General features: G+C 48.7%; 6 protein-coding genes across 6 annotated transcripts; 1 reads left to right on the top strand and 5 right to left on the bottom strand.

Annotated features, from left to right (window-relative positions):
- Positions 1 to 562: 562 nt before the first annotated feature.
- EPUS_05289 (uncharacterized protein) lies at positions 563 to 1,837 on the bottom strand (the record flags this gene model as incomplete). Its single annotated transcript, XM_007807996.1, has 1 exon — positions 563 to 1,837. One exon carries the CDS (start codon positions 1,835 to 1,837, stop codon positions 563 to 565), a length of 1,275 nt encoding a protein of 424 aa, XP_007806187.1.
- Positions 1,838 to 4,315: 2,478 nt separating this feature from the next.
- On the bottom strand, positions 4,316 to 5,052 carry EPUS_05288 (60S ribosomal protein L24; the record flags this gene model as incomplete). Its single annotated transcript, XM_007807995.1, has 3 exons — positions 4,316 to 4,606; positions 4,750 to 4,893; positions 5,002 to 5,052. 3 exons carry the CDS (start codon positions 5,050 to 5,052, stop codon positions 4,316 to 4,318), a joined length of 486 nt encoding a protein of 161 aa, XP_007806186.1.
- Positions 5,053 to 6,213: 1,161 nt separating this feature from the next.
- EPUS_05287 (uncharacterized protein) lies at positions 6,214 to 8,614 on the bottom strand (the record flags this gene model as incomplete). Its single annotated transcript, XM_007807994.1, has 4 exons — positions 6,214 to 6,833; positions 6,886 to 7,490; positions 7,547 to 7,611; positions 7,664 to 8,614. The coding sequence occupies 4 exons, from the start codon at positions 8,612 to 8,614 to the stop codon at positions 6,214 to 6,216; spliced, it is 2,241 nt and encodes a 746-aa protein (XP_007806185.1).
- Positions 8,615 to 10,774: 2,160 nt separating this feature from the next.
- EPUS_05286 (uncharacterized protein) lies at positions 10,775 to 15,553 on the top strand (the record flags this gene model as incomplete). The annotated part of the gene is made up of 2 exons (XM_007807993.1): positions 10,775 to 10,902; positions 10,951 to 15,553. 2 exons carry the CDS (start codon positions 10,775 to 10,777, stop codon positions 15,551 to 15,553), a joined length of 4,731 nt encoding a protein of 1,576 aa, XP_007806184.1.
- Positions 15,554 to 16,391: 838 nt separating this feature from the next.
- Positions 16,392 to 16,898, bottom strand: EPUS_05285 (uncharacterized protein; the record flags this gene model as incomplete). The annotated part of the gene is made up of 1 exon (XM_007807992.1): positions 16,392 to 16,898. One exon carries the CDS (start codon positions 16,896 to 16,898, stop codon positions 16,392 to 16,394), a length of 507 nt encoding a protein of 168 aa, XP_007806183.1.
- Positions 16,899 to 19,407: 2,509 nt separating this feature from the next.
- Positions 19,408 to 20,732, bottom strand: EPUS_05284 (uncharacterized protein; the record flags this gene model as incomplete). Its single annotated transcript, XM_007807991.1, has 2 exons — positions 19,408 to 20,571; positions 20,661 to 20,732. The coding sequence occupies 2 exons, from the start codon at positions 20,730 to 20,732 to the stop codon at positions 19,408 to 19,410; spliced, it is 1,236 nt and encodes a 411-aa protein (XP_007806182.1).
- Positions 20,733 to 24,423: the final 3,691 nt, after the last annotated feature.

The following is a 24,423-nucleotide window of genomic DNA, read 5'->3' as shown; positions in this document are numbered from 1 at the left end:
CAGTTGCTCTTCTCAAGCACGAGGCATGTGCAACTGCTGTAGCTCGTCGAACCGCCGAGGTTGACGGAGCTGGCTTCATCATTTGGCAGGACCTCTGTGGCTGCTCTTGTCTGCTTCAATGCAATCAATGCAATCAACGCAATCAGCTGGACTCTGCAACCAATCACCAATGAAGGAACAGCGGTAAACAGAATATATCCTTCTCCGGAAGGGGAATATGAAGTGATTGCTCAGATTAGAGGAGGAAGCACCGTTTTTGAGGACAAGACCTTTGGCAGCTGGCGGGTAATTTCGGGCGAGCTCTTCACTTCAATGCCTAACGCACGCTGTGCGCGTATGAGCTTACTATACAACACTTCGATGGGCTACTCTGCAATCTATTCTGTCAGCAAAGGTCATTAAATTTCTGTTCTCTTCTGTCTATCAGAACACCAGATCATGCAGTGCTTACAAACGGAGCCATCTAAGTCTCCAGCTCGCTCTCCACCCGCTCCGTAACATTGTTAAGTGTCAAAACAATTCTACTAGGTGGCCACAAAAGAATCAACTGGCACTTCTTGCTTCACTCCGTACCATCCACCAACTTCGGCGCGTTGCTGACCATATAATCCTTGCTCTTCGCCATGACGACAGCGAAGCTAGGCATTTTCCAGCCAAAAGCAACACCCACACCTTGCTTGGGCCCAATAGGAATTAATTGCACATCGCTCTCAAACTTCTTGTAGAAGACCTTTCTCGTGCCGGTTTCTGTAGATCCGTAGAACGGAACCCAACTTGTTAGCCAAGCAATCCACCCAGGTGGAGTTGGATCGAGGGAGGCGATAGAAGACGAGGAAGTCTCACGCTTGCCAATCAGATCCAAGCGAATACTCTCTAGCAAAGCCTTCATGGCAAATTTGGTGTCAAATACGTTGCCAGTCGAGTAACTACCAACTGACCCAATGCAATACACATGCTGCACATCCGGGACGTCAAGGCGCAGGGTTCGGCCATCGGTCTTGACAAAACCACGTGGGTCTAGCCATGCCTCTGGAACAAACTTGCTGTTTGGTCGGTCGCCGGTTGCATCGATGTAGACATTGACGATCTTTTCTGTCCCGTCACTCAACTTGACAGCTGTTTTGTTTTCGGCAGTCTTGCTGTATGATGTGACTCGCACACCATGGATTACCTTGACTTCTAGCTTGGTCAAGCGTGCTTCAGCATCTTTACCGACTTTCTTGTTGCTGAGTCTCGGAAGAAGCTGAGTCGATCCGGACAGCAACGTGAGCTCCTTCTTCCCTCCAAAGGTCTCCCCAAGCTCGCCTGTAGTCTCGGTGCCGACTGCACCACCTCCACCAACCAGGATTGACTCAGCTGCTGGTAGCTTTTCGTGAAGTTCTGCGAGGTCGGCTCGGAGCGCATCCAAGCCATTGGAGGTGGACCATACCGGAGTTGCAAAGGTAGTGCCGGAAGCAATCACAAGGCTATCGTAATGGACACTCTCATCGGTGGACGTGGATACTGTCTTTTTGTCCGGATCAATTGAGGTTGCATATGCATAAATGAACTCATACTGATCTCGGGGGTACTGCTTGAAACCGTCGGCGATGGGGAGAAGTAGTTTTTCGAGAGGAAGTGCCGCTGGGTTGACGATCAGGCGGGGCGCGCCAATCTTCCAATAGAAATGGTCATTGGGCGCAATCAGCACAACTTTATATTTCTGTTTACGTGCGGCTGATAGCGCTGGAAAGACGTCCTTAAGCAGGCCATGTGCTACCGGGATGCCTCCATATGAAGCGCCGATTATTACGACTTGATGGACAGCATTCGCTGAGGACATGTCAAGGGAGCCCATGGTAGAAGATTTGCTTTCGATCCTGCGAGAGACCAGTAAGGGCGGAAGAAAGACACAATTCTCTCGGGAGCGCAATGCGATATTTAATGACAGTGCAACTGCGGAATGTTGATATCAAGCGACCGGAGTTTGCTGCATATCAAGGTTGACTTGCAGTGGCTGTGAAACGTGTTGAATACTGCGCCGCAGTGAATGGCACCTCCGCCACCCTTTATACCTGCCTATAAGAACTGGTACTACACGTCAATACTTCTGCTTACCAAACCAACTTCATTTAGAGGTCCGTGCAGGTGGACATGGAGCGCAAATGATTTCTAAACTACGGAAATATACTTTCTAGTCCCATCTAGACTTACTATGTATGCCACTAATCTACGCTAGGTCATCAATCGATGCTTTTACATGATCTTGGCCCAGAAGCCGGGTCATCGATTGGAGCATCAGGAGGTGGGACCGCTGCTATACTACGTATGTATTGCTATGACAATCGACGCGCCAAAGAGCTGTACCACTCGGTATAGGTCAGGAGATTTGGCTGTAAAGAGATGTGAAGATCTTGCAGGAGAGTAGTACTCGTCTTGTGAGAACAAAGCTCTATCCGCAATGGTGATATGGGGCATATTCATATTACCAAGCACGCCACGGTCGGATTAGTTAGAGCTAATCTTCACGCCAACTCGAACAAATTTCCCATCGAACCGCCGGATCAATGGGCGCCGATGCAACAGCCGTGATTCGCCCCCTTCAGCCTTCACTTCACTAGTCAACTTACTCTGGTTACTGTGAACGCTGGGGGCAATAGGAAATCTTTGTCATCAAACACCAGCAATTATTAAGCAACACGATGTTCGTAGTAATGAGACTACCGCAGTTCCAACCCCCTTTTTCGGCTTCAGTCTTGATGTGGGAGTCTTGTAGCTTTTATGTTGTTTGGTGAGCGTCGTGATTGGGATGATCACTTATCGGCAGTTCAATGGGCTGCAATATGCAGTCCAGGGCAGCTACACGAAATACCCTGATCCATGGAACAAGGTGATCAAGCACCACACTGGGGCTTGCCCTTGCAACGAAGAAAAGCATCGGCAATGATTTATTTGCGCTGACGAGAAGGATTTCAAGGAGAGAGGGTAGTCAGTCGGGATACATCAATTAAGTGTGGTTCGAAACGCACAAGCGCTGTCCTTTTGGTGGAGTGGTTGATGTTTCCCTTTTCTAGGGTTGCTTCTTGTACTACGTAGACATGGATTGGGACGGGAACATTGACAGGGATTCGAGGACTTGCTCAAGGCAGGATCCAATGTGGATGTCACGACGGAAAGATGTGCTGCGGAGAATGCAATTGCAAGGCTGACAGCGTTGGTGAGCGAGACTATCCTAGCTCTTTCACTTTGCGACTGGATGCTACATCAATCCATGGCCGTTCACACCAATTCCACCATATTATCCTCCAGCTTCGAGACTTGCACAAGGCATTCTAGTCTGCTCGTCAATATGTTAGTTTACCTTTTTCGATAACCCAGACTACCGTTGGTGGCCTTTGGCTAGCTTGGGAAAATCAACTCGTTCAGTTGCTACATAAAATAGCAACTTCCCCTCTGAAACATCAATGCATAGATCTCCAAATGTTGTAACACGTACATGTACCTTGTAACCAGCTTTCTATACATTCATAGAAACGGAGGCCGATTACCCTCTCCCTCTCGGAATCACCAGCCTCAGCAGGAAAGGAATATCCCCGAAGGCTCAACAAAACCTCCCTTTCGCAGATGATGATCAACTTCTACTCTTCTGAAAGAAACTTAGATAATCAGAATGCAGAAGAACATGTATGTAGACAGCATATCAGCGGCAAAGACCTGGCCATACTGAAACTGAACCAGTTCATCCCAGACTCTGCATGAGAAGGGGGTGATGGTGGGTAGCCCACGCAGCCGTCATTGCTGGCTTGACCATCTCTTCATCTCGACCCGCCTTGCCAGGGCAATTGCTCTCCACTCTCAATTGACGATTGTACAATAATCATAGAGAGGCTTATAGCTGGAAGGAGAGGGAGGGGAGGGGGGGTCTAGGATGCTGGATGAGCATGATTTACGCCTGTGCCTCATGTAAACTTAGATTAGCAAGAAAAGCTTCGTGAACGAATAAGTTATGGCTGGGGAATGGTAGATTAGTATTTGCGTGATTAGGGACGACAAGGCCGCTCGTTCGACTGATTCATCAACGTGAACAGATTTCCGTCGTTGACTTGCGCATACTGGCAAATGAGAAGAGAAATCAACGAAAGGTAGAGTTCTTCATTAGAGGCAAGCTCGTCAGATGAGAACTAGTAGGGCTTATCTTTCGTAGAGCAAGGGGAACCCATCCTGTATGCCACCGGCACTCTTAGCCCTTGAACCGGTATTCGTGCATTTGTAGGTGATTTGTCATTCTCTCAATCCATCCTCATAAAGTTGCTCTATGCTCCACTGCTAATTCGGCTCAACGAGTCTTAGCTGTCACCTTGGTCGGTGCACCCTTTGCCTGTTGCTTGCTTGAGAGCGCACCCTTGACCTGCCCTCTCGCCGCGCCAGCCGCACTCTTTGCCTTCTCCTGCTTCTTCTTGCTCTCATATGCAGACTTCTTCTCCTTGCCCTCCTTGATGGCAGCTTGGCGTGCTGCAGCACGTGCTTCCGGTCTCTGTGAGCGTCGCTCCTTGATGACGTCTAACGAGGCACCGACGATGGCTCGCTGTGACTTGACCGTTCTTCGAGTTCGTTTCTTTGCGACTTCCTATAAGATACCGTCACGATCAGCACCTGGCTCCATAGGGATTCCTCAACAAGCATAGGCATCACTTCTCCTGCTACCGGAATTGCAGCAGACGTGTTGCACATGATGCTCTGCAGTATTCGTAACCTTCATAGCACACTGACCTCAGAGATACCCTTCTTGTGCATTCTTCGATAGAGCGTGGTCCATGCTATTCTGCGAGGGTTTTTGCGCTGTAGAAACAAGGACTCGGTCTTGCCATTCTGAAACCGGAAGATCTTGCTGTCGCCGCGCACATAGAGCTTGCCCTAAAATACCATTGCCACAAATCAGCTTATGACCCAAGAATAACTGTGACAGGCGACTGTGATGGCACCGAAAGCCAGAATGACACCATTTAAAGACCTAGGACTGACCTTGCCAGGGTATATTTTCGTGCCGCTGAAGGTGTCATCGTAGGTACGCATTTTGAAGGATGGCGATGTGAGAACTTGGTACCCTGAATTACTGTCATTCAAATGTACCTTTACTTGATGAAAGGCCTGCGGAGAATGAAATCGGGAGTGTGTGCACATCATGTGACTATGCCCTAATGAGCGGTGCCAAGCATTCGCCTTTTGCTTCAGTTCAGTTCTGCTTGAAGTACAACTAGCCCGGCTTGACTGCTCTAATCCACCATATGTACTGAGTTCACAGTGTAGAGCAATGGCCACATACTATTAGCCACTGGATGTTCTACCACCATGTTGTTCTCTTCGTTCTGCCATCGTTGTAGCACACATATCCTCCTTTGCCTGTCCTTGTTGACCTTGTCACCACTTCTCACGGACATCATCAATGGCCTTGTCTCATAGTACACTGATTGGACATTTCTGATGCATCTAAGAAGCACCCTTTCCTTTCTTTGATGAAGATTTGGATTCTTCTGCATGACCATATACGTCAAAGAGCTGTTTGCTGCAAAGTAGTCATTTGGAACTTGGCAACTTTCAATCTTGCATCACTATCGGGATGCCAATCACACTTGGCCCAAGGATGGCTCTTGCATTTCTGTTATACGTTAGCACATAAACGTATTTGGACGTGAAGCAATTACTCTGCATTGAACATCTTGACAACACTCATCAGGGCATATGCCACAACAATCAGGACAAACGTATTTGCCACAACCAGTTTGGTGCGTGCACTGGATGAATGTTGGACTTTCTCTGCCAACCGCAAAACACCACACTATAGCAGCCACGTCATCACGTGCTGCTTTCCTTGCATCAGTTGAGCTGGCTTTGTTCTCTGCTGCCAAAATACAAGCTCGGAAAGAGCAACAAGCTCGTCCGCAGCAAGAACACATGACATCCGAGCAAGATGTACATCTCAAATTACGTGAATACCATCCTCGTCCAGTAGTAGGATGGCGGGGCTGGATATCTGACAAGTCGTGATCGTAGCTGTGTGCATTCAGTCTCACACGCAATTTTTGAATCTGGCCAGTGTGAGTATGGACAGGGCACTGGTTGGAAAACAACTGGTACCTGTTCTAGACGATCTTGTTCTGCACTGCTCTTTCTCATGCTTTCTTCATTTACCATAGCTTCATTACCTTGAGATTACGTTAGCTGGTGTTTGTGTGCTTAATGGTGTTTGTTTTCACCTCTGCCGTGATTTTTACTGGTCGACTTTGGCTTGAACAAATTCGAAAAGCCCCGAGTGCGCTTTCCCTCACCAGATTCCTCAAAAAAAGAGCCACTGCCAAACAGTGAGGGCATCTTTGGAACTTTTTCGGAGATTGACCTGCTGTTGAATCTGGCAAAGGAAGGCGACGGAGGGAGGTCACCATGGTTTCGGAGCCCACGAATACCGTTAGTGGGAGAGTTGTTCGTTAGTACTCGTCGATTTGCACCAAGCGCTTGCTCTGACTTCGACTGCGGGGGACTTGATAGAGAATTATGAGGGGCAGCATTACTGCCTGGTGACTGGATCACGTTGGCTGCATTGACTGTCTCTGGCGACACAGTCGTCTGACTGCGTCTCGACTGGTGGTCTGCCAGATCCAAGCCGATCAGAACAGTTTCCACGTTCTGACCATTTCTATGCAATGACGTCTGGCCTGATATCACCGACTTCGATTCAGATGAAGCCTGGGACACCGATGCCAACTGTGATGAAGTTGAGAACTGGAGCGTGGTCTCGGAAGCCTGTACAGAGAATGGGTCCACTCTAAAGGCTGGGTGGTCTTTAATATCCGCAGCAGCTATTTTGATTAGCTTAAAAGATGAACACATCCAGGGTTCAGGTGTACTCACGCTTTGAGGTCAAGGTAGCAACGAAATTCGCATTGAAAATGTGCGGATCCAGGTTCTCAGTCCAATTAACCTTCTCAGAAAGCTCGAGGCCTTTCCAGCTATCTTGGGAATATTCTTCAGCCAAGCTCACGATTTTCCTACCTTGGTCAACATGACCAATTCTGCTTTGTCCAGAGCTGAAAGGGCTGAATGCTTCCCCAATCTTGACTGAGAGAGGTCGAAATCCGCGACGCTTTGAAATCGAGCTAGAGTTGCTTGCTAACAATAATTTGCTGGTAATGTCATCTGCTGACGAGTTTGATGCCTCTTCTACTATCTCTTGTAAACATGTACTCCTAGCATCACCTACCATTTTTCCGTCGACAACGCTTCTGCTTTTGCGCATTGATAAAGTCTCTAGGTGACTGGTGGGGCTTTCGATGTCGTGACGTGAGATGCTTGATGTGGTGGGAGAGAGCACTGAAGTAGGTGATGTCTTCTGGGTTGTCAGAGATATTTTGCTAACCATCTTTCTAATGATTCTCGGAGAAGACCAGCTTCGCTCATTGCTGTTGCGTCTTGACGCAGGGAATTGTGAAGCAGTTGGGGTAACAGGAGACTTTGGACTGCAGTAATGGTTGTTGGTGAGATATTCTCAATCGATGTGGAATATATTGCTTACCTGTCCTGTCTTTGTCCAAGTCCAAGCAGTCTTGCGGCCTTCTCATTCACGGCATGGGGAGCAACCTGCAGTAGAAGTTTTAAACTTGAGATAATGCAAAGTGACACATGATCTTACTCTTTTTGACTCCAAGTTACTATCAGAGCTCTCCAGATTGAAAGCCTCTGAGCCTGTTTCCGACCGACCTTCCTTCACAGTACTTTTCGAGAAGCCGCTTCGATGTACGGAAGACGGACTGGGCGTCATCGATTCGCTTGGGCTATGTTCAAGGAGAAACGTCTTGGTTTGAAGTGTGCGTGAGTCTCTGTTGAGAATATCGCTAGTTGAACGAGAGGGTCGTAAAGGTTTTGTAGTCAGCAAATTGTGCTCTGCATTTGATGCGTGATCCTTAAGGAGGATTGTATGCTCTTCTGGGATGTCATCCTTAGATATTTCCTGTGCATTCGGATTTCTAGACTGATTTCCAGGGGTGGAGAAGCCTGCTCGGTTTTCGTTTTCCACCTCACTTTCGGCTGACTGTTCAGAGTAGATAGATGAAGAATATGCAGAACCACAAGATCCCCTATACTCATGTTGAGCACTAAGGTTCCCTGTAGAGGCCAGCCGCCTAATCGTAATTTGCGACGCGTTCATGTCAAGGGCGCTGATATCTGAGTGATTGCCTGAACTGTCATCACGAAGGTTGACTGACTGCAGATCGGGCAGCTTCCGAAGCTTGACGGATTTGGGTACCATACTTTTGTCTGATAGACTGAATATGGACTTTCGATACTCTTGAGGTGCTTCCATGTTTGATGCCTCCGTTCCAGTCTCCATCTCCAAGAGGAGTGAATCTAGTGCATTGAATGGATTGTGACTCCAATCATTGTCTGCAGATATGGAGCCCCGTCTCCCACGAAAAGAGCGATACTCACCGATCTGTCCGGCTAGTGGAAGCAGTAAGATTTCAGAACCGTTAGAGAAGGTGCGACTGTCTGAGGTCGAAGGTTGTGATAAGGATGTTGGCTTGGCAAGTGAGACCGCAGTTTGGGCATCTGCATTTTCACAATTCGCTGGTTTCGCTTCCATTTTGGAACAGGCGGTCCTCGTGCACGTAATGCTAGTTGTAAGGCAAGCAGGCACTAGAACAAGGTTGAATACTTCTCAAGAACCATGCACAGAATATAAGATTGGAGTCAGTAGAAGCGCTGTAGCTGGCGGAGGCTTTGTCATGTCAGTAATGGAATCATGGGGCTTTAGGATATGACAGTGACTAAGAGGAAGGCTGTTGGTGGATGATTGATTCTGCTCAAGTCACAATGCCTGCAAAGAGCCGAGAAGGGTGGGAAAAAATGCTTGGTTGAGTAAATCACATCTTGATAAGAGCCTTTATTGCTAGTGTGCACATACACTGTCCTCCAAGCACATTGAAGCTGTAATGCACGTGTTGTCAGACAGAGCAGAAATATCTCCCTTCAGTTCAACTGGTAGCATTAAGAGTAGGCGCTGATCCTGTTCTGGTTGTTGGCACGACGACACCTCATCCTGGAGTTGAGCAGGTATCTAGAAGGTTAATGTTGCAAAAAGAATGAGCAGCTCAAATGGAGCCAGCGTTGGAGGATCGCGCAGCAGGTTTGCCACAGTCGAGCAATGGAAAGTGCTGCAAGGGGGGTACTTGTACTCTGCTTAGTGTTGATTGCTGAAATGCCGCAACAAGATATGCATTCAGCTTCAGGACCAATACATCTCAGAGTCCCAAAATCTAGAAGTGATCGACCGAACTCAGTTTGGCTCCGGTGGAGAATCGATCATAATAGGTTATTTATCGTTAAAGAGTCCCTGCTTATCACGTTCCCGCATGCGTCCGGGTCCATTCTCGTGCTGTTTGTATTGCTGCTTGCTCATCCTCTTTCCATCGTTGGGCAACGTCATTAGCTAGTGGGTCATCTGGGTTTGGCGCTCCCAAGAGGGCTTGTATTGATAATAGAATGGTTCGGATCTGAAGAGCTGGAGACCAGTTACCTGCTCATATTAGCGTATTGACAGAGATTTCTGGGGCATGTAATGTACTCTTGAGAACATCCAGGCAGATTCTTCCCAACTTGTCAATGTTCGGGTGGTATATCTTTGTCAGGAAGCGGATTTTAGGAGGAGTCATCGGATAGTCGTCAGGGAGGAAGAGTTCAAGCCTGAATATGCCTCCTGAAAAAGGTCAGTCGTAAGGAGAAGTAGGTTACGGCTTTCGGAAATGTCTACCCTCGTAAGGGGACTGTGAGGGTCCATGGATAGTCACATCAAAATACCGCAAGTTGTCTTCATGTGGAACGGCATTGATCCCTGGCACCCTATAAAAAGACATGTCAAAAATGTCCATTGAACCCTGGGAACAATCTGTCATGCTTACGGTTCTGCCATGAGGCGCTCCGTCTCTTTCACTATCCTCTTTGGTAGAGCAGCCATTGAAGCGACTATCGTTTCAAGCTGCAGCAATGGAAGACAGTCTCTTCAAGATTGAGTTGGAGGGTGACGAGGCCGAAGATGACCTGGCTATGGCAAAGATATCGTCAAATGCTTGCTGGTGGTCTGGTGTTCAGCACAGGGACGGGCAAGGAAAGCCAACAAAGAGCTTGGTATGAAATGAGTAGTATACTAGCAATAGAGGAAGTGTCTGAATTGGTTGATACGAAATAGGCTTCTTCAGATCGGGACAGAGACAACTGGGGCCAAGAGCAAAGTAGTAGGTTCGTTGTGTGAATGAATAATTTCCCAAGTTTGCTGATTGCTGAGGATGAAGTCTGTTTGTAGGGCTTCAGCGCTTTGTGACTTTGCGGGCAGACGTTTGAGAAAGCCAAGAAGAGATTATAAATATTCTTGGCATCATTGTCTCTTTAATAATCCACTAGTTAGTAATAGTAGTTCAATACAGCACTTCTTAAATCATCTGCTTCTAGTCATCTGTCCACCCTAGATCAGTCCTCGCCGCGTTGACATGAAGATTGATCCATCTAACCTCGATCGAGAATTTGATCGGTGTCACGAGCTGGAGAACAAGCACTTGTCATGGCAAGAAGGGTCTCTTGCCTTGATGGTCGAAGCTACCACGCTATATGGATTTCTAATCCTACAAAACCATCGAGGCCAAGCTGGCCAACAGTGAGAGGAGAGGTTCAGTGTCGTCGATCTGAGATAGAGGTCATCCCGTTCGCTGCTTGAGGAGCAAAGAATCATTTATCGCCCCACGTCGGAGCCATGAATTCACGTGGCCCCAGTTCTGCGTTCGAAAGCAAGACCTTCGGCGAGGATCTCTCCTTCCACATCAAACAGCCTGTAGGTTCGATGTCAATCTCCCCATGCGGTCGAGATGTGGTCCTAGCATCGTAAGTCAAAAACGCTGAACGGTGGCCTTCCTACTCACCACTCGATAGAAAGGAAGGATTACATGTTATAGACCTCGACTCTCCTTACTCTCCCCCTCGGTACCTACCGCATCGTACATCATGGGAAGTAGCCGATGTTCAATGGTCGCCATTCGCAGCTCGTGATTTTTGGGTAATCAGCACTTCTAATCAAAAAGCACTTGTTTGGAATCTTGGCATCAAGGCCCGGCAGGACGCGGTGGAGTTCGTCTTACACGGCCACACGCGCGCCATTACAGACATCAACTTTTCAGCACAGCATCCTGATGTTCTTGCCACATGTGCGGTAGATAGCTTCGTACATTGTTGGGACTTGAGAGTGCCTGCTCGTCCTGTAATCTCCTTTTCGGACTGGTTCGCTGGGGCTACGCAGGTAAAATGGAGCAGGCAGGTTTCTCATGTCATTGCGAGCTCACACGACAAGTATCTCCGTATCTGGGATGAGCGCATGGGAGCATATCCTGTCAGATCAATCGAAGCCCACGATACCAAAATTTATGGAATCGACTGGAACAGACATGAGCAAAATCGCATCGTGACATGCTCGCTCGACAAGTCTATCAAATTCTGGGATATCAATGTTCTGGAGAATGTCCCAGAGCGGATCATAAATACCCCCTTTCCTGCCTGGAGAGCAAGGCACACTCCTTTCGGATGCGGTCTATTGGCAATGCCTCAACGGGGCAACGGGGACATCCATTTGTACGACCGCCGTCGAGTAAAGGAGCAGCACTTGAGTGGCACAGTACCACCGGTGGCACGGTTCGAAGGTCATAAAGGTCAGGTCAAGGAGTTCCTATGGAGGCCAAGAGGCACCATCATAGAAGGCGTTGATCACCGTGAGTTTCAACTGGTGACCTGGGGTACCGATCAAGAGCTACGACTACATCGTGTGGTCCCTGAGACGATGGCGGCTATAGGCTATCAGAAAGGAGTTACCCAAAATTCGAGACTGAACTTCACACGGAGGGGTGCCAAGTATAGGACCTTCCGGGATGAACCATCAGATGAGCTTTTCGACGAAGTCTTCGATTCACAAGTTGGGTCTTCTCCTGCAACTGGCCAGTCTTTTCATCCTCGACCTCGAGGAAGCACAAGTGTTGGCATGAGTAAGGTAGCAATACCCCTTTCTCAAGGCTGGCTGCATGGCAGTCATCTGGCTGCTAGGGTCGGTATGCACGGGAGAACGAGTGGTCGCCAAATCTTAAACCCTATCGACTGGATGAAGAATGTGAAGATCAGATCTTGGAATCCCGAAACCTTAGGCGAAGAGATCACTCAGGTAGGGGAGAAATTTGCTAAAGTGGTATTTGAGTCAGTGGAGATGGCCCAAAGGAAAGCTGTTATCTCATTGCATGCTCCTTGGGGACCATCTAGTGCACCAATGTTCATGAAGTTTGATATCAAATTTCCACATGCTTATCCACACGAAGCTGCAGCTATCTTCAATGTCCAGAAAACATCTGGCATGACTGATGACTTGGCCGCACGGCTATCCACCGAACTGCGCACAATCGCAGAGACGTATGTTGCAAGGAAGAGGGGTTGCCTTGAGGCAGTGCTTCGCTATCTGCTTCGAGAGCAGGACATGGAATCCATTGTCTCATGGATCCTAGATGAGTCCGTCGAGAATTCCAAGATTTTTGAAGATGTTGTACTCGAGCAGGAGGTCTCTAGTGACGAAGACGATTTAGGGGGACCCACTTTCCAAGGCGCATCTGGACCAATAAACGAGTCATCAGAGCTCCTGAACGCCAATGTACTGGTGCCTGTGGCGAAATATTGTGGAGCACTCTGGGCTGACAACGGCAAACTGGTATGCTTTTTTCCCTCACAGCCAAAACAGCCAACTTCCTTCCTAGAAGCGCTGGCAAGCCGACACAACGACGGTGATGAAAGCGGCAAGATTTTTGAAGGCTTTGGAAGGCTGCAAAAAGACCCACCTGGAGCAAGGACGGTGCCCAGAACAGTGATTTCTGGTGAGGATCGAATCTCTGAACATTCCGATGACTCTTCGTTCTTCTCTTCCTCTTCTTCCGGGTCGTCCGACAGCCCGGGCTCTTTACCAAACCATTCCTTCATCCGTGATGCTTGGCAAGCTGGAGGCAAATCCCTTCAGCGATCGAGGTCCACAGACCATTCTAATCAATCTGCCCTTGGTTCATCACAAGTCCAGCTTGGTGCTGAGTCGCCGAGTAATGTTGTCTCACTACATGACCTGAGCGAGCTCCTTCCGTCCAGAAGGAAGCTGGCTACGGAGTACATTGTCTTTGGTAAAGGCCCAGATGTGTGTGGCTACAATGCCGACGTGGCCACGCGGCACGGCCTCCACGATATTGCTCATGTATGGCATTTGATGAGGCTGATCTTATGGAATGAAGTGCCGCTAGCAAGCAGTTCGAGTATTGATGGGTCGTCAGATATTCTTGCTATAGCGCGTTCCGTCGCAAGTATTCCAAAAGGAGACGACAGCGGCGTGGATCTGAGCTACGATACAGCGATGGAAAGATCACCAATCACCGCGTCAGCTCGGGTTCGCTGGGGTGAAAGTGCGCTTGGAGGAAGGTTCTTGGTGCCTGCATTGGTGCGCTATTTCGAAGGACTGGGAGATATACAAATGCTTGCCATGCTGTCTTGTATTTTTGCTGAACCACGAGTCTCAAGTTCGTTAGCGGCTCTATCGCAGCAGCGTCACCAACATTCGCTCATGCAACAAAAGGCTCCTGCATTCTCGGTTGACTATCATCCTTCTATTGAAGTGGCAAAATCAACCAGAGACAGAGCTTCCATCACCTTGGTTACGTCGGCGAACACATCTACCAAACCTCAAGATGTGCATCTTGCAACCCTGATTGACAAAGCTAGCCCTAGCAATCCTCTAACTCCCTATTCTACAGGCACGACCCCACCTCAGTTTGCACAACATCTTCCTCCTCAGCTGATTGACGGACGTCGCTCTTCACGCTTCCCAAGTACGGATGTCCGAGATCAAATTGCTCGCCACTCCTCTTCGACAGCCCAATCAGCGACTGCTTCACTTTCTACCTCGCCTGAGGAGATGCGCTCTACACATCGCGCCAACTCCAACCATCCCTTTCCGCTCTCTCGAGCTAGTCTATCCGCATTTGCACCCTCGTTTTCGCAGTCGCCTCCTAAAACTAGCGGCGGAAGCGGTGGAATCAAGAGACCGAGCCCGGTTGGCAGTCTAATGGGACAACACGTGCATGCAGGTGGACGGAGCGCTTCTATATTTGGGGGAACAGGCTCCGCAAGAAACAAGCCGGACCTAGCGGCCACGACAGCGCGTCCTAGACGGAGTTCAGCCCGCCTTATGCATTCGTCGTCATCGACCGGACAATCGCGATCCATGTCTTCGGACGGGGATGCAATAGAGCATGTTGGTGCTGACAGTAGCCTGCTTACCACTCTCAAATCCGGTAGCAACATTGGGAAGCCTCTCAAATTGACAACCCGCAAGGGTACAAAACGGAAGCTGAAGATCAAGTCGGCGCTGCACAACCAGAACATGTTCGACAATGATGGTTATGCAAGCGTACCACTGCTTGATCCGAGCTTTGAATGGAAATACAGGGCTTATAGATCCAGCTATGCTAGGCTTCTTGGTGTCTGGGAGCTGCACACTCAGCGAGCGGAAATATTGAAATTTGATAACCTGCTAGGCTCCTTCACCCCCAAATTCAGAGGCGCTACGGCCGATCGCTCCGTCGATGAGAATGAACTGACTCTAAGCAGTCTTCTCCCACGGAAGACGCTCGACGTGACCAGGAATGATTCCAAGCAGAAACGAGGCCTAGAGATTGGAAGGCCATGCAACCGATGTGGCGGCATACTAGAAGCAATCGAAAAGAACGGAATCCCCATTGGGTGGCACTGTCCCTCGTGTAATCTTGCGGGAAATAGGAGTTCGACCAGAACAATGTGTGCAATCTGCACAAAGTCGATAGTTGGGCTAATGGTCCCCTGCTTGAGCTGCGGTCATGTCACCTGCTTCGAATGTCACCGCAAATGGCTCGCCAGAGACAGTATTAATATCAACACGACCGACGAAGTCAATCCTGACCTCCCAGAAGCCGGCGTCGAAAATTCTTGCCCAACAGGCTGCGGCTGCATCTGCTCATCTCACCAATCCGTCAGCGCACCATATCCCCAAACCTCCGAAGACGAAGAAGAAGAAGAACAAGCACATTCTACCGACGCAGCTTCTCAGTCCCCAGTCAGGACCCTGACTGCCTCACAAACCGCAGACTTGATGTCCACCCACGGCCCCGACACCGCAATCGGCGCCTTCCTCTCCCTCTCGTCTCGTGCCCATTCAGTATCCTCTTCAAAAGCCACCACCACCTCTTCCTCCTCCAGGGGCAAAACAAAACATCATCATCTCACCATCCAGCCACCCCAAGGCAAAGAGGGAGGAGGGAGTCTCCTCCCAGAGACGTACTCGGATGCGTGGGCCAAGTACGAAGATATGGGCAGGGGGCAGGGGGCCGGGTTGAACAGGACGGCTACACTGAGGGAGAGGGGCAGTGATGCGACGATCAGGAAGGGGAGTGAGGCAGAGGCTAGGCTGAGGAGGGCGGGGAGTTTTGTATGATCAGGAACAGGATTGGTTAGCTCATCTTGAGCGGAGCGGTTTTCTTGGATATATGCTACGGATGGGTTATCTTGAGATTTAGAGAACTGAGCTTTAGCGAGGTGCTGAGGCTGTACTTGGGGATCTGTTGTAGTGTGATCGGAGCAGAGGTATGTCGTTTTCAAATCTAACAGCCATGTAGTCATCTGAAGGCAGGATCATCGCCCTTGGACGATCTCTTTCGACTCGACACTTTCAGCTCGCATGAATACGATGCGGTAGGATGTGCTCTAATTTTCTAATCTAGAATAGTAGGTCTTAGAGCTCCAGAGAAATTGAATCATCGACAGGGGATAAAAACCCTTCATCATCTAGTCCTTTGTAACCATTATTCCCCATCACTGGAAATGGTTCAGTCGCTCTAAGAACGCTTCTTTGGCCGAGGGAAACAGCTGGATGCCGTGATATTATGGAGCTTGAGAGGAAGGCAAATGCCCAGACAAAACATAGTCAGTAGGGATGCGGACAGGGACATGTTTGTGTGTGGACATGACAGTAGCGTATTGCAAAGGTCGACAAGTATAGGGCCGTGACAATGCAGAGGAGTCTCATTAGACACACGTACAGGCACGCTATGCAGGCACGAAGTGCTAAGAGAAGATCCAATGAGGGATGAGTAGTGAGAGTGATGTTTCAGCAGCAACACGAGTGACGGCAACGGGCATGCCCACTTCCTCATTCCCATGGGGCAGAAGTCGAATACAAATCAACTCCAATGGGATTCTACCTCAGACGTTGATGTTCGAGAACAGCTGCAAACGCTAGTTGTACTCACCTCCATAAGAGCCTGCTACCGGCATCATCTCTGACTGAAGGACGTTTTCCACACCGTCTGCCTCGGAGTCTGGGATCTCATCCACCACGGTGTCCCCGCCGTCCGGCGCAGGCTCTCCTCCACTTCCAATTCCGAGAAGGGCCTTTCCGACGCAACATCAACCGAGCCCAACATCTCTCGCTCTACCATGATCAGAATATTCTCATCACAGCCGATTTCTCGCTTTCGGACCCTTGTCCATGCCCTTCGATAGGAGTTGGTTCGACCGGGTTTCTGCAGCTTTCCGGTCGGGACGGAGACCCATCTCGATTGTGGCATGCAGTTTAGGAGTAGGTGCTCTATTGCCGCGCGTGTATCTGCGTTGCACTGCTGCGGAGAGACGATGTCGAGGTATTCTAATTCTGGTTGGGAGGGCAGAGGCGTGCCGAGGATGCTGCCAACTGTCCTAAAGACCATCTCGGGTCGGGCCGGCGTGCGTTGGATACTCAGCAGGCGATGAGTTAATGGATTTGTGCTTGCTGATGGGGCCATGGAGGCGGCTGGATTCCTGAAAGCTGAACGGAACTGCGTGGGAAAGACCAGTTACCTGGGCATGAGTGATGCTTGGCCGAAAAGTGAAGGCTCCGTTTGCAAACAGAGCAAGAATCAATGTCAGATTTCGTCAACAGGAGAGATAGAGACTGGAGATAATGTGCAAATGTCTTCGATATCTACTATCACCGATGCATTCTCGACCACCCTAGAGAAATTGACTAAGGAGTATCCCGGATTATGAGGTGATGTCTGTAGAGGAATCGTGCACCCGTTTTCAACTGTTTGATGAATGATCCCACTCATGCTTTCCTGAATGCATGTAATAGAATATTTGACTAGAGCCCACACATAATAGTGTCTAATTCATGAGCCATCACTCATTCTTGATCTCAGGCAAAACAAACTATAAGTAGAGTAGATCTAGTCTCCTCTTCTCATTATATAAGATATAAAATAACCTCAAAGAAGGAACATCCCAGCTGTGTAGAGGTTTAGTTTGTCAAAAAGTCAAAAAACCTGGCGATAAGAGAAAACCCCAGCTGTGAAGGGATTTTATTACTCGAAGTCGAGGGAGAGCTACCTGACACATACCAGCCCGGAGCTGGAGGGACCTGCAGTAGTCTGGCCATTTGATGCGTCAGTTGTCAGTATGTCAGTAGTTATATCAGAAACTCGAATTAATGTTGGCTGGACGGGGGATCGAACAGGTGTAAGGCGGTTCGTGGGAGGGCGGTATCGCTCGGTCACTTGCGCCTTCGACCCGTTTGCCGTTTGACCAGACAAGCGAAGACGAGGTTCTTGGTGTTGACAGAAACTGCGAAATAATATAATAAATACTATCTTTTGAGGTGCAATCTCATTGAACACTTGCAGCTGCCACAGGATATCTGCCACAGTCTTCAATGGGGGAAGGACATACAATCTCCTTCTGTACCAATCTTGAGCACCTGCAACTTGCAACAGAAAAGGACACTATAAGAAATAGACGGAGAACCTGGCTATTCAGTCATAGTGGAGTCACTCTCAGGACAGACGCAAAAGGTCCCGGTGATTCACGAAATGTGCATGCGATCATCTGGTCCTGAACGAGGTTTTTCAATGCTCAAAAAGTGCTACAGCGTCGAATACTCAAAGATTGAAACTTTGGTATACAAGGAGACAAGGAGTCCAAGACCAAACGGAAGACTAGAGAATGAAGCACCAGAGGACGAGCGTCCTGATCAAAACCATACGCACGCTGCGCATGGTTCTATTTGATGGCCAGAGTTGTTTTGCTACTTCAATACAGCCATTTCCAACCATGAAAGATGCAAGAGGAAAGAAGAAGGATGAGGAAAGTCGACACGACACGGCATTCACGCTGGCTTCCTTCCTGGGCTTCGATGGCTGTGAAGCACGATGAGAACGATCAGGTGCTCAGATAGAAGCCATCTCGTCGAGGACGATGCTCTGACGTTGCACATTGAAGCATAAGTCAATGGCGAAGCCCAACAGATAGACAAGGCTGACGTCGGTCCCCGGGTATGTTTCAGATCTCGGCGGCAAAATGTTGATCCGATCTGAGACATGCAGCTACAGATTTTACGAGTATCTCCATGAAGAAGGTCGCGGATAACCATCATAAATTTTACCAATGTGATGCTGTTGAGGCGTGGTACGAATTCGACCTGAGCAGTTGATATACTTTTGCCACTTCAATGGTCATTCAGTGGTCATAAACTCACTGAGCGCAGCCAGCCTGCTACATACACCCTGTTAAGTCATCCTCGCAAGACTTCCATCACCACAATTCTTTACTTATCTCCAGACGCCTCGATCCGTGAGACCCACGCAGAATTTGACTGAGGACGACCATCAGTCAAGCAAACATCAACGACTCAACAGGGCTGAGATGTTCTTCTCCTCTACATTTCGCACTTTATTTCATTTACAAAGCGTCCCTGGGTACACCTCCAAGCACATATTATGCGCCATCTTCTACCTTGAGAAAGTTTCCTGGCGCAGGTTTGGTAGAATTGAGTTGGAAATTGCATGACTTGATGTATGATTCTTGTGCGCCATCTTTCTCGACCTCTTTCCCCCAGCAAATAGAACATCAAGCCCTTTGAATGGAGGTAATCGCACGCGTCGGAGTGGGCATTGAAAACCTTTCAATTGATGTTCTGATATGATGATGTGCCTTCGCCTGAAAGGGGAAGTGGCCCATATGCCCATTGCCTGAATGGATAATGGGTAATGGGAATACTTGGAGACGGCTTGAATAGCTGGCCAGTTGGACACGAGCACTTTGTCAGTTATTCGTCAATGGAATCTCACAATGGTTGCAATAGTTGGTTACAGCTTGTTACGAGTGTAAACAGGACAACGATATGCGGTGTCTCTCTACCATGCGTCTCGAGGGTGGGATGATTAGTGGCATAGCAACGAACATCTGACCCATCTGCGTGAATAACAAATGGACCGATGCATCAAGAACAAATATTCTTTTGTTCCAGTAGAAATTATTCTATAATGGCACGTTCTCCATCTCACTTTGACCAGCGTCTTCGTCCTCGCCGTCCTCTGCGTTCTCCACTTTGGCTTTCATGCTTGCCTCGGAACGCCTAGCTTGATTCCATGGTGAGCTGGTGTCCTGCGCGGGCGGTGCGTCATTGCTCTCCTCGTCTGAAACCTCCTCCCTCTCTTCGCCTTCACCAGCTGAATCTGCTGCAGGACTCACGGATGTTGCTTCTTCTTCCGCCGATGCAGAGTTTCTGGACTTCTCGTTCTTCGGAGGAGGACTAGGAGGCACCTCGGGACCCGGTCCATCCCCTTCGCCAGAAGTATGATTTTCGCGATCCGGACTTCTTGGATCTGATGGGTGTGGCACACGTCTTTCAGGCAGATATGCCTGACTATCCTTTGCACTCACAGCCACATTCAACGAGGCAGCTGTAGTACCACTCAGGGAAGGGTTCTGCCCGACATGTCTTTGCTTCGGATTGGCGTCTAAATAATAACCTCTTACGCCCACGATCCTTCCTTCTCGTTCACATCCCTCTACCCATTCCGGTCGCACCACTGGGATGTTCATCTCAACAGCTCTCTCCCAATCCTTGCCCCTCCCTTCCGTACACACGAAATGCGTTGTATCTATTCGAACGCTGTCGGCGATCCTGCCGCCTATCCTCTCCACGGCAATCTCTAAGCTTGCACGCAACTGCTCTGGCAGCAATCCCGGCGTCACAGTGATACCGGATAGATCTGTCATCTTGTGCGTTCGACAGGTCAGGACAGGACTAGAATAAGTTCCTCCCGTTGTCCTAAGAACCAGATGGAAAGAGTACTCCGTGTCCACTGCCAGACCACTGATCTTTGTGCTCAGCATCTCCTTGGGTCTTGGGATGCTTCCTGCTTTGCTGCCATTTCGGTAGAGGGAGAGGGATTTCAGGTTGGATGTGGCTAGTTGTATGGGGTCCCATTCGAGGACCAGTGAAGTTTGGGTAGCGCCTCTTAGGCGAATGGTAGGAGGGGACGGTGAGTGTATGCCGTAGGTGTTTAGAATACGTGATTGGAGGTCAGCGAATGCGGCTTGGGATTTCCGCTCGGCATCATAATTTTGAGAAACGGCAATGTCGACTATGGAGCCAGACGTGATCGAAGAGGGTAGGAGAATAGATGGGAACTCTATCTAAATTGCAGTTAGCTAGATTCATTCCGCGATCTAGCTTTCACAGTGTATGGCCTTGCTAAGTGATCACGCTGGTATTGAGAGCTTACCAGACGTTTGTCTTCGGTTAGAAGGACTGCAACACCTGCATCAACCTTGCCGACTGTCAACTGAATGAGCATTCTGCGATACTGTCGCCAATGGTATCGAGGTGGCTAAGTGATAACAGACAGTACCGCAATCAAACCACCTTTGTCCTGGCATCAGCCGTACACCGTACACCGGGAGCTATTCAAAAAGTCCTCGGTTGCCTTACATAATCAATATCTTGGCGTCAACTTACAGGAAGAGGAAAATCACACGACGACCCGCTTAAGGTGCATGTTGGCTGGTTGTTGCGGCTGGTTTGTTGCGGCGTTAGGTACTACATAATTACTGGCAAACGCCACAAGTGATAGGCGGATCATCTTTTTGCTTTGTGGCGCAGAGTCCTTACATTTCATTAGCCAATGATGCCGTAATTCTGTAGGATTCTGCCCCAATTTCAACGTCGTTCATTCAACTGCCATAGGCTGAACGGTAATCCTGCTGTAGGCAAACTCTAATACTGGCTAGAAGTTGGTATTTCTACTAGAAGTTGGTATTTCTACTAGAAGTTGGTATTTCTACCAGAAGTGATGAAGTGGATGAACTGAATTCCATCTACCTGCAGAATCTACCTCAGGAGGAGAAGGCTAATACTACCAGTATGCAAAGTGGCACGTGCATAAGTCACGTGACGCGCGCAACGCCAAGGATTTGGCTGTACGCATACGGCCAATTCCAACAAGAAGGACCAAGTCAATCGCAATATTTTAACAAGGTAAAAATCGTAAAAGGCCATGCATAGCCTCAAGCCTGTATCACTTGGCTCGCGCCATCGACTTTTGGCAACTACCCATACGGAGTTTAACCAGCCTGGTTGCATTTTTCCTTTCACAGCCATCTAACAAGATGCTACAACATCCACACCCGAATCTTGACCTCTCCAAAGTCCATTTCCACTTTGAGACCTGAGCACACGTGACTGTAACCTGAGCGATGAATAAGCAGCTCTGAGCTGTGGCTGTGCAAGACTGTTCTGAGCCTGAGCAGCCCTGAGCAGTCTTAAGCAGCCCTGAGTTTTGACTGAATTCTATCCTGAGCTCTCTGTAGGGTCCCAGAATTAGAGCCCCTCTCTTAGCTCAGAGAACCTAGTTTTGTGCCCTTTAAATTATTGGGTTTTATTTTCTATCCTCTATTACTTATAGTTCAAAATTTCCGGAGAATGTTGGGCTTCCATTGTTTCTTCTATCTGTGCGGTGATGACTGTGTACAACCCGTCTTGCGAATAGGCAAAGTAGTTCGATCAGTCCCAAACCTGGGACGTTTTTGGTTGTTGCCTGAAACGCTAAAAACTACTAAACCTTAAGCCTGTTTTCGCAGTCTCCGAAGCTTGTTCACAGGCTTTCTAGACCTGGCTCTTCAGCTCCGCAACCACCTCATTATCGCTTGGCTGTTCGTTACCGGGCATGTCGAATGGGCCAAGCGCAACCCATTTGCCCTGCATGACTCTCACGCGATATGTGGGAGTTGAACCCGAAGTTTTCATAGTTTCAGTGAAGAATTTGCCTTCACTCCCCGATTTGCCATCTCCATGGGCTCGGTGCCACCTGCCCGCCGGGTCCTAATAGCATCCTAAATTTCCCTCTTTAATGTCATCGATATAGTCTTTTACGGTGGCCTTGTTTCCCTAGAAGGCAAAAATTAGTTAGCGCGCTACTATCAGAAGAGGAAATCTAAGATTAGATATATTAGCAAACATAATGTCAACAGGAAGAGTTAACTCTAAGAAGACTTACCAATAAAGGTGATGGAGATAACTGCCACAACTCTGCCACAACTTCTAGGCACCAGGGTAGATGGGGGCCTAGACCATTTCAGTTTTGTTCGTTTGTGTTGCGGAAACGCTTTTAGACAAGTTCAGCTAAAGAGATCTGCTTCAGAATCTAGTTAGCTAGAAAGTTGTACTTTGTCATACCATTGTAGCTGCGTTCCACAATGATTAACCATCACCACGTAACTTGTAACAAGCGGTTCAACGCAACCCGACTTTGTCTAACCTGCTGGCAACAGTCCATCTTAAATAGGATGTTTCCTTGGCTCATCAAAGCGTCTTCGAACCTAAAAGAGGAAACACCACCTTTCAGACTTCTGTGACATGTGAACCAATCATTTCAAGAATGAGGCAGCGATCATGATAAACCGTCCTTTTCCTATTCTTGGCGTGAAGGTGACAGGAACTCAGGTGGCACAGAAGGTCGCTTGGCCACTTCGTGTAAGGTCAATGTCACTCAGCTTTCGGTGTCTTTTGATTAGTCCTGTGAGAACAATGACCCTGTCAACCGACACAATTATGCACAAAACTCTGTTCCAGAGGCAAATGGGGTAGTGGCTGCAGGAATATGCAGATTCGTTTATCCCGCAGATGAGAACCTCCTCTAAAGATCCGCCTCAATCAACACCATGTTTGGAGGACTTTTGGCTTCAGGTTCTCTTCCATGGTCAGGATCGGGCATAGCATTTCTTAGTGCCATAGAGTGCCCACTGTTAAGAAATGAATGTGAAGAACGAAACTTGAGCGAATGGCGCGCTGTGTTCTCAAAGTACGATACGTACCACTCGTACCAAAACATAAGTGGTAGGTTGCACGCTCTACCTATACCAGGTAATCAGCTGTATGAAGCGTTTTCAACCTGGACCGGCTGAACATGGAGGAACCTTCTCCTGTAGCGCAGTCGAATGATGGATCCCTTTCAGGAACAAATTGCTGGTAGCAAAGGTTTGCTTTTCATCAGTATGAAAAGCTGACCTTGTCCACTCCATCCAGAGCTCATAGCGAGAGTGTCGTATGTAGGAGCGTCCGTACGGATGGCCAGGGAACACATCAGCGACCAAGGGACCCTACTAGTGCCTACCCTAGCGCTAAGCTGGCGAAGAGGACGAGCTGGCTTTGGTTGGTGATTTCGGAGCCGCTAGATAACAGCAGGATTGCGGCCATTTCGCGAAGGCAGACCTGGCAGCCCACCTCTCCTGGCCGCAGGCGCTGGCAGTCAAGAGGAGCGGGGGCAGCCTGAAGTCGCGATGGACACTGGAGATGTCGACACACAGAACCCTGAGGGCGCTTAATGCGGTGACACCTCGATCAAACCAATTGCAATGTCCCGTGTAGGGTCCGAAGCTTGGCGCCAAAATTTATGAGACTTCTCACATCCCCTTCCTCTCCCCCCCTTCTTCATTCCCCTATTTCTCTACCAATACTCACTCAAATTAAGGGAACAATGGATTCTGAACGAGGAAACAGACGAAGAGTCTGTCGAAAGTCTTATTCGATAGATCCTCCTTCTCCTGCACCTTTGCGAACGCCAAAAACGATGCTCGATACGCCGCGCTGTGCGCGCCTTCTTGCTGACGCACGCCACACAGCTGGCAAATTGCCTCGTACAGAGCTATTTAAGATACACAATGTAGCCAGACGAACTGGCTTTCGAATCCTTAAAGAAGGAACTGCGCGCCGCAGCGAAAAAGTCCATAATCGAGGTCGCAAAAAGATACTTGCTCTATATGAGTGCGAAGCAATTGAAGCTGTTGAAGACGCAAATTTTGGCTTTGCTTCGTCAAGTCACTTTAAGGTGGCAAAGACAATTGGTATAGAAAATGGCTCTGAACGTGTAATTCAACGAAATATAAAGGCTTTTGGCGTAGGGACCTATATGGCTGCGCAGAAAAAAATGCTCTTACAAGCACATATTAATGCCTGAATTATATAGGGATTTGAACGTCGGTATTAGCAAT

This window comes from Endocarpon pusillum (genome assembly GCF_000464535.1).
Source record: "Endocarpon pusillum Z07020 unplaced genomic scaffold scaffold7325, whole genome shotgun sequence".
Classification (NCBI taxonomy): domain Eukaryota; kingdom Fungi; phylum Ascomycota; class Eurotiomycetes; order Verrucariales; family Verrucariaceae; genus Endocarpon; species Endocarpon pusillum.
Note: the sequence above shows the minus strand (reverse complement) of the source record. Positions and strands in the feature narration are given on the sequence as shown.